This window comes from Branchiostoma lanceolatum, chromosome 15 (assembly GCF_035083965.1).
Source record: "Branchiostoma lanceolatum isolate klBraLanc5 chromosome 15, klBraLanc5.hap2, whole genome shotgun sequence".
Classification (NCBI taxonomy): domain Eukaryota; kingdom Metazoa; phylum Chordata; class Leptocardii; order Amphioxiformes; family Branchiostomatidae; genus Branchiostoma; species Branchiostoma lanceolatum.
In genome coordinates, this window is record NC_089736.1 from 7,605,193 (window position 1) to 7,614,468 (window position 9,276).

General features: G+C 43.5%; 1 protein-coding gene across 2 annotated transcripts in view; it reads left to right on the top strand.

The window, feature by feature from the left end:
- Positions 1 to 9,065, top strand: part of LOC136420710 (protein Wnt-3a-like) — a 30,647-nt gene extending 21,582 nt beyond the window's left edge. The window contains exons 2-7 of one of the 2 annotated variants that reach the window (XM_066407794.1): positions 1,795 to 1,889; positions 2,157 to 2,330; positions 3,024 to 3,095; positions 4,210 to 4,325; positions 4,549 to 4,701; positions 6,525 to 9,065. In XM_066407794.1, coding sequence (XP_066263891.1) covers positions 1,795 to 1,889; positions 2,157 to 2,330; positions 3,024 to 3,095; positions 4,210 to 4,325; positions 4,549 to 4,701; positions 6,525 to 7,004 — 1,090 coding nt within the window. In that variant the 3' untranslated portion in view covers positions 7,005 to 9,065. The remainder of the gene's footprint in view (positions 1 to 1,794; positions 1,890 to 2,156; positions 2,331 to 3,023; positions 3,096 to 4,209; positions 4,326 to 4,548; positions 4,702 to 6,524) is intronic. The other variant, XM_066407795.1, reaches the window with a different exon arrangement.
- Positions 9,066 to 9,276: the final 211 nt, after the last annotated feature.

The window sequence follows — 9,276 nt, forward strand, 5'->3', positions numbered from 1 at the left end:
AGAATTCACTTTACAGTATTGACCCTTAGGTCATCTCCAACAGCGCAACAAGACGGCTTGTAAAAAAACGCGGTTACAGCAATGGTCTGACTGTTCTCCGTGACATTTTATTGACAAGAAAAGTATTTTTGCATTTGCTGGGTGAAGGAGTTTGAGAAGGGGTCGAAGACCTTGGCTTAGGTCTTAGTTCTCTGTCTTGAGTGAGTCTAACTTGTAGTAATTTCTCAACATTGTCAACAACGTTGGATTTCATATTGTCAAACATTTTTAGCAGCTTCACAAAAGCTATAGATTCTAAGTTTCAGCAAGGCTACTATTCATTTCTTATCATGCTGACGTCCTTTAAAATTTTCAATGTCGCTCATAGTCCTTCTTACTGCAATAGGGTGCTATCCTAGCTCACTATCTCAATTGGATATTTGCTTACGACCGCCCTCTTTGATCTGAAAAGTTGTACGGTTCTTGCTACAAGAAAATTCCATTAAGCAATCTCATGGAGCACGCCACAGTTGCGCTCTCCTTGTTTTGTGAGAGAACTAGCCAACGCTCTTCAAGCAGAATGTAGGAGAGATGGTTGTCCGCTTTCCTATATAGCCGTTTCTCCAACTTCTTCCTTCAGACGGTTGCTCAAACGTTAGGAAGAGAAGTATTTCTTAATGTTTAAGAAATGTTTTGGTGGGACGACTGTCAGATTGCGGGTACCAATCAGAAGAAGTCAACAATCCCCCCTCTAACCTCTGCTTGGAGAGTATTGCCCTCGGCTGAAGAGAAGTTGTTGAGGGCAACAATCCCCCTCTAACCTCTGCTTGGAGAGTACTGTCCTCGGCTGAAGAGAAGTTGTTGAAGGCAACAATCCCCCCTCTAACCTCTGCTTGGAGAGTACTACCCTCGGCTGAAGAGAAGCTGTTGACGGCAACAATCCCCCCTCTAACCTCTGCTTGGAGAGTACTACCCTCGGCTGAAGAGAAGCTGTTGACGGCAACAACCCCCCTCTAACCTCTACTTGGAGAGTACTGCCCTCGTCTGAAGAGAAGTTGTTGAAGGCAACAATCCCCCTCTAACCTCTGCTTGGAGAGTACTGCCCTCGTCTGAAGAGAAGTTGTTGAAGGCAACAATCCCCCCTCTAACCTCTGCTTGGAGAATACTGCCCTCGGCGGAAGAGAAGTTGTTGACGTGGGGGTCGTGCCACTTTGCCACCTGCTCCAAACCAATTGACGAGAAAACACTTCTCCGCCCAGCACGCGGCGCACTCCCCCTGTTGAAGCTAATTGTCTGGAGCAGGAGAGGTGAAGACCATATGGTCCACAAATTGAATCCGTCCCTCGGAGACCTCTTCAGTAGATGAAGTGCCCGTAATCGCCGGGAACAAATCCTTGGCTGTTAATGAAACGAAGGGCCACAGCTCGCCCGTAGTAACAGCTTGCTTCTCGAGTTGCTATGAGATCGGGCGAGCGGAACACTTTCAGCGAGTCTTAATTATATCTAGATATAAAGTCGTGTTACAAAGTTGTTGCTCCTTATTGTTTGTGATAACATTTCTATTTTTATTATCTTAAGGATTTAATGAATCTAGATTGAGAATCGTCAATCAATTGTTAACTTATATTTAAGAAAACCTCGTATCTGCTCTGCGCAAGTAAGTTCAAGTGCATCAGAATATAATAAAAAGATATCAAAAATAGATATGATTGTGGATATCTTCATCAACTGCTTTACTCAATAAGTCCATTGATATTTCAATTATTTATTTATCTATTTATTTTTTTATTTATCAATGTATTTATCTATTTGCAGGTATCTGGCGGTGGGACCGCAGTTTAGTTCACTGGCTGCTGCCAATGCGGGAGGACAGGGGAGAAGATGGCCGCTAGTCTGCAGTAGTATACCAGGTAAGGGTGTGTATGGGGACTTGGGTTTGAAGCAGTATACCAGGTAAGGGTGTGTACGGGGGGCTGTGATGCTCCAAAAATTTCAGAATGCACAGAAATTTATATAGATCATTACCAGATTCAAACAATTCCACTGCAATTTTTTGCCGGTGCCTCAGGGGCGGAGCCGTTGTTATAGTACTGGGATCGAGTTCGGAACAATTCTAAATATTCCACGCACACAATCCCTAGGGAATAGGTTTTTGACAATACCTTGTTTACTCCCAGGTTTGGTGCCGAGACAGATCCGGTACTGCCGGAAGTTTCACGAGATCATGCCGTTCGTTGCCGACGGCACGAAGCTGGGCATCCGGGAGTGTCAGCATCAGTTCCGCGGGCGCCGCTGGAACTGCACCACCGTCCAGGGACAGGTCTCCATCTTCGGACCAGTCTTAGACAGAGGTAACATTCATCATTCACTCTAGTTAAGTTGGTAGGCAATGTGAGGAAAGTTTCGCCAAATAACAGTTACTCAAGCAACTGGGTTTGATTTTGGACGCGGCCATCATCCACTACTTTTCGTCAGTAACCTTTATCGACGTATTGAGTGAAGTTTGTTTTAAAAAAACTGCCAAGATTTCGACCATCGATTCTGCCTTCTTCAGGCACACGTAGCCACGCGTTTTTGATAAAACCAACATTTCTGTAAAGTCGTCCGGTTAGCAGTTAGTGTGCTACTCTTCACCACATGCACGTATAATGCACTCATCCACATTTTCGAGCGCTCATGGATTCTACTCATCTGCTTCTTGCACTCCTAACCATCCACTCACATCTTCTACTGTAACTGCACAACGACTCACATATCATCACCACCACTAGGGTCGGACCAAGTTTAAAGTCATTGTAGCTGCATTTTCCCCGAAGCCGTTTTTTTTTCAAAAGGAACCAAATTTAAAGTTTCCATGAGATACAAAGAGGTCGTTGTCTTAAACATAGAAATTGTCGTGAATTACTTAAAATTGCACTGTTGGCTTGTTTAAGGCGTTGTTTGAAGCCGTGTCTAGACCCGTGCATGTTTCACACTGCGGGGTTTGATTTGGTTATGCATGTGGTCCGACCCTAACTTCACACTCTTACATCTCCCAACCATAGGAAACATCAGTACCACACCAAAAACACCTCCACGTGCGGGGGACTCCATACTCGGGCCGGCTGTTAACAGAGGTAAGTGTTGATGATGACACCAGCTGATCACACACAGCAGCAACATTAGCATCGCACTGCATTGCGTGCGTGATCTAGTGGTTAGCGACCCTCCCTCTGGACCGAAAGGTCAAAAGTTCGAATCCTTGCTGTTGTCGCTAACACCGAGTTGCAAGCGTCTAGGCTGCTTCTCCTATGCAAAGTTCTGGAGGAAATCTTCACTTTCTTTCTATTCACGAATTATATAAACACATTAAGCCTACATCACACCCATAACACGCATATCTAATATGCATAACAGCATTCTTCAACACTTTCCCTCCAGACTTTCTCACTAGATCTGTACAGACTTCAAACACCAGAAAACATTCCGAAAGACTTATCATGATAATCTTCATTCTTTGTGATGTAGCTGTTAAAGATCCACACGGATGCGCGCAGGATTTGTCTCATGACCCCTCGTGGGTGGCACGGCTATCAAGGACACAATCTCGTAGTTCGTGATTATGGCAACACCGCCTGTACCCACTACTTACTCGCTAGAAACGTCTTTGGTCCCATTTCCAATCCGGGGCATGGCCGGCCAGCTTGTGGGAACGAAACATATGATATAAAAGACAACAAAAGACACAAAAAGTATTAAAAAAATTACTCCTAACCATATATATTGTGTATTTTCTTGATATGCATTTTGTTATTTTTCGTTTTGTTGCAAACAGCCCGGCCGGGCCCAGATTGGAAATGGGGCCGAAGAATTAAACAGTGTTTCTGTGTTAGCCGTGACTGTAACTGATAACCTCTTTGGAACCATTGATCTACTGAAACATGTCATACCTGTCTGTATTCGACCTACCATCTTGTTATGACCGTATGACCTTGCGTTAACTGATAGACAGTACTCTTCGCCTGGCAAGGTTGGCGCCGAGAGGAAAGCGCTATGTGCCGTGAATTTTGATAGACCATTTACTTTACAACTGTCACGTTAAGTAAAATCGTCTCTTTTCATTCAAGTCAGGAATTCAAAGTACTTTTAGATCTCCGTAAATCACCGAACGGTGCGAGAAAAAGGCATCTTATTAGCTGTGAATTTTCAGTAGTCACTGAAGAAACCGTGTTTTGTGTTTTTGTCCTCCAGCTTCAAGAGAAGCTGCCTTCGTACACGCCATCACCTCGGCAGGGGTGGCCTACAGCGTCACTAAAGCATGCGCAGAGGGCACCTCTCCGGACTGCGGCTGCGACAACAGACACAAGGTAACGGTCGACACTTCATCAACAAAATATCGGCCATTCAGGTGACAGAGATGAACAATGTGATTGGTTGGGCTGGGTCAGGTGACCAAGATGACAGCCTCAATGGACGCCGTGTTAAACAGAACAGTTTGGCATAGTTGTAGTCATAGTAGTAGTTTAAAAACAGATTTTACAACAATCTCTTCGTATAAGGTAGACAATAAGATGCGTTTGCCCGCTACAGGGACCTCCTGGCGAGGGATGGAAGTGGGGAGGATGCAGTGAAGATGTCTTCTTCGGCACCAAGTTCTCGCGAGACTTCGTGGACGCGAGAATACGGGGAAGGCGAGACGGGCGATCAGCCATGGACAGACACAACAATGAGGCAGGCAGACAGGTAGAGAAACACAACTAAATAATTTCCTTAGCTTACTCAATCTAAACTTATCATAAAGTTTTGACAGCAACTGGTACATTTTTAGGATAATTTTAACCTATCCTCTTGAAAATAAAATCTACGTCCCCCAAATTAATCGGAAAGCTTAATCTTGGTCAACTGGACCTGACGCAAGTTCAGAGTTAAATTTCCGGTTGAAAAAAAGTGTCCATGCAATATCACATTGACCCAAACAGCCACGAACACAACTTGCTGTCTGTTCAGAGTAACATCTGTCTTCTGGCGTTGTCCGAGCGGCACCCTTTCAAGTGTTAGTCATAATCCAACTGTCATCGCACTCCGACGTCATCGTTTCTGACGTTAAGCCAATAATTTTGCGTGGAACAAATCGTGCATTTCTGTAGGCTATGATTTTGGTCGTCTATTTTCACACCCGCGGTGCGTTTGATGTTTCGACCAGAATCATAGCTAAGTTGGCGGGGTGGCCGCCGGTTTGTCCACGCCTCAATGACCATCGGAACTGATGACGTCGAACTAAAGTCAAACCTATAATTTTGACAACAACCGTTGGCTAAAAAAAGGCGTTGTATAGACCCTGGGATGAAACGATGGACGCATTAGACAGTGCTGTGGTATTGACCGACCGGTTTCCCAGCACATGCTGGAAAGGTCGAATTTGAGGCAAATGACTAGTTTGTCGTTGAAGGCATTTGTAAACTTTGCTCAAACTTTGCATCCGTGCCTAGCGTAATATAAGAAGGATTACGGGTCTTAGATGTAAGAGGTTGAGCCTTGAGGGATAGCCCCGGACATAAAGAAAGGCACAGTAACCTGTCCGTGTCACTACTCTGTTGTCACAACAGGTCCAATCCCCCGGACAAACCGCAAAACTCAAGTTTGTGAGAACTCGACTTTGTGCATTAGCACGCGCCAGTTACGCTTTCACAGTGGTAAAACCTTTAAATATAACTTGAAGTTATACTGGTGGAAGTTGAAATGTCAAACTCTATTCTTTTTTTGTTCCGATTGTGGTTGGTGTTGCTCTAGTGAATAGTATATCCTTCGTGGAAACATGGATCGTTAGTTTTACGTCAACGCCTTTACAAACGCCGTAAACCACAAATACAACGTGGAAGCATGCTGGTACAGGGCAGAAAAGTCCGCCATTATTCGTTTTGTTCCTCTCATGGATTGTGACGTTCGGGCTAAGAGCACGTTTCCTTCCGTGGAAGGGTGGCAGACGAGATTTACGTCAGCACGTTTTCAAACATGTGAACCCTTAATTGGCCTAAGTACAACCGTTAACGATAAAAGTATACCCGGTTTTTAGCTGTTAAAAATAGAGCTAAGAATGAAAAGTCAGGAATCATATACTAGTACTTAATTCTAAAGATAGCTTTTGATGTTCAGATGAAGAGCGCACCCCGCTTTCGCTGACTAGAGGTTTGAGCATTGCGCTGGCATTTTGACCAAGACTTTTAGTGGGTCTGGAATTAAGACAAATACTGTCGATTGGAACACCATTTAACGTCTTCTGTCGCTCATTGAATAGGAAACAAAACAGCAAGTATTTTTCTGTGGTACAACAAATGTTCATAATCATGTTAGCACTGATCCCATAACTAAGTCTGATGACAGACCCGTTGGAAGAGCATTACAGGAGCGCTACAAGTAATGATACTTTACCGTAGCGTTTCATGTAATAGTGACACTACTGCATTTAGGTCATGTGGGTTTAGAGCGTGCAAATAAAGATCACTATATTTTTTATTTCCCCCTTCTTGTGTAACATATGCTGATGATTTTTCCCATTGTTCCTCCAGTCTATCATGAAGAACCTGCAGCTGAAGTGTAAGTGCCACGGCCTGTCGGGCAGCTGTGAGATCAAGACCTGCTGGTGGGCCCAGCCAGACTTCCGCACGGTGGGAAACGTGCTGAAGGACAAGTACGACTCCGCCTCCGAGATGGCCGTGGAGCGCCACCGCGAGCCCTCCGGCATGGTCGACTCCCTCTACCCGCGGTACAGCTTCTTCAAGGCGCCCGGTAAGGACGACCTCATCTACTTCGAGAACTCGCCCAACTTCTGTGAGCCGAACAACTCTACAGGCTCGCTGGGAACCAAGGGGAGGGAGTGTAACATCACGAGCCACGGCATCGACGGGTGCCAGCTGATGTGCTGCGGCAGGGGCTGGAACACGCGGACCGAGATGAGAACTGAGAAGTGCCACTGCCAGTTCCACTGGTGCTGCTACGTCACGTGTCAGGAGTGCCAGAAGAAGCACCAGGTGCACACGTGTAAATGACGCGACTAAAGTGGTGGTGAGGTACTCGGCATATCTTGATGACATCATCGTTAGGAACATCACCGTTGAGACTGACATCACACGAAGGACATTAGACGGTGTTAAAAAGATACAGCCTCACCAATTAAGTTTACCGTACATAAAATATAGATGAAGTCAAGTCAAATGGCAACACGGTCAAAGCTGGTACGTTTATGTGGAACTTCTACACAGTTTAACATGGATTGGACAACCTACAAGACTCTATTCTAATCATATGGGGGGGCTCAAGTACTAGTGAATGTGTTAAATTCATCCCAAATAAGCTCTGACGGTACCAAAACACTTGCTGAAGTTTCTGCCCCTGATGCATCGCCAAAAACGATTGGGCAACTGTCCCCATCAGCTACCAATGTGTGATTTTCTAACAGCATATTCAAATTGATACTATAAAACCAATGATTTCCACGTTTCATGTAAAACGTCACCTTTTGGAGCCATCGCTGACCAAGAGAAATGGGTGTTTGGGTAATTCATTTGCACTGGGTGTTAACAAGGTTGTGTCCTGAATGAAGACACTACGCACATTTCACTTACAGTATCAACTCAAGATCATAGTTCGTGGTCTGTCATCATGTAATGTCCTAGTGTAGCGACTTGATGGGTATCTACTGTCCTCGTTCATTGTGATGGTTAGGCACATTAGTGGTTCGTTCGAATAGCAACACAGTATCTTTTATGGCCATGTTTTGTACATTATTTCTATTGACGTTTGTATCTTTGAAGTCTTGATGTTTGTGGCTTCGCTCTTCCTGTACATTTGTAAAGAATGAAATGTTGTATTTACTTTAAAGGAGGAAAGAAGTAAGGGAAGACCTGCAAGTCTTTCTTTTTACGATGGTGACTTTCAAAGATGTTCTATTTATTGGTTCCTTGTAAATGTTATATTGCTTGTGTGTTATGACTATCAAGATGAACTGTTATAACGTTAAGCCTTTGTCTTAAGGCTGTAGGATGACGTATAAGCATCCTTTGGGTCAACTGACCCTGCATTTTGTCATTCGAAGATGCTTTAACCAAAGCCACAAAAGCTTTATCTTTATATCTATACATTATAGATTTGTATATGTTTCATGTTGACGTTTTATAGCTAGATACTATCAGTGTGTAAAATATCTTTTTATCAGCTAACAATATCATAGCATATCTCTTTTGGACCTTCTTGCTACAGACACATTTTACTATAAACTGACAGGACAAGCTAGTAAAGGTTCTGCTTTTTTGAAGTAAAAAATATTGTGCTTATAAATCTATTGGTTTAGATGAGTATTTGTAGAAAAGTAAGTTAGCATATTCTTAAACACTTTCTTGACTGTCAAAGATCAGTTGGGTTCAAGCATCGAATGAAAGCACTGCACCTGACTCTGGAGAATGAAAGTATCATCCAGAAAAAAGTAGCTGCAACACATTGAGATTTCTTGTTTTGCCCTCACACCAAGTTACATAGAAGCAAAAGATGACATAGATCACCTACTAGGTAGTACCTAGACCAGCCAGTTCCAACTGCCATAGTAGTGAAGGCTAATAGCAGTCGTTCGCAGATTGTGAAAGTATTGCATTATGACGTTTTTAACAGATGTATTCAACAGAACTGTGTAGAGCTGTGAAAAAAAGTGTTGTTCTCGGTACATGGTAGTTAGAATCAACCTTCTCTCTCCGCAGATGTGGTTCCTTAAGGATCCCTCAGTGGGGAGAAGGTTAAGTGACTACAGCACTTTTAACCTTATCACTTGGTGCTGGCTTCTGGTATGATAGAGCTTGGCTTTTGCTGGTAAGATTTTCTATGATGAGTAAAGACATCTTCAAATTACTTGAGTCTACATTCTCATCCGTAAGAAGAAAGAAAACCAAGAAGGGCACCCAAAGCATTGTTCATACCAAAAGCTGACAACAGGCGTGAGTGAGCACTAGTGAGTCTACATTTGCCCATGTCGTGTTCTAATGGCTTCATGTGACGATTGCTGTAAATATGGATACAACATGCGCCAGGTTTCAATAAATCATTCTATTTTTAATACGAAACTCTCGGGGATGTTTACTGCCTTTGTGACTGTCAAAAGTATGCTCCTCTTTATAATCATTGTTATGATCATAATCCTAATTATGAGATGCACCCAAATATAATCTTGGAGCTGGAACCAATTGGTACTAAATGAACAAATTCTTTAACCCATCAACAAATTTAAAATGCCTTGAAGTTAGCGACAACAAAGATTAAGTACAGAATTTAAGG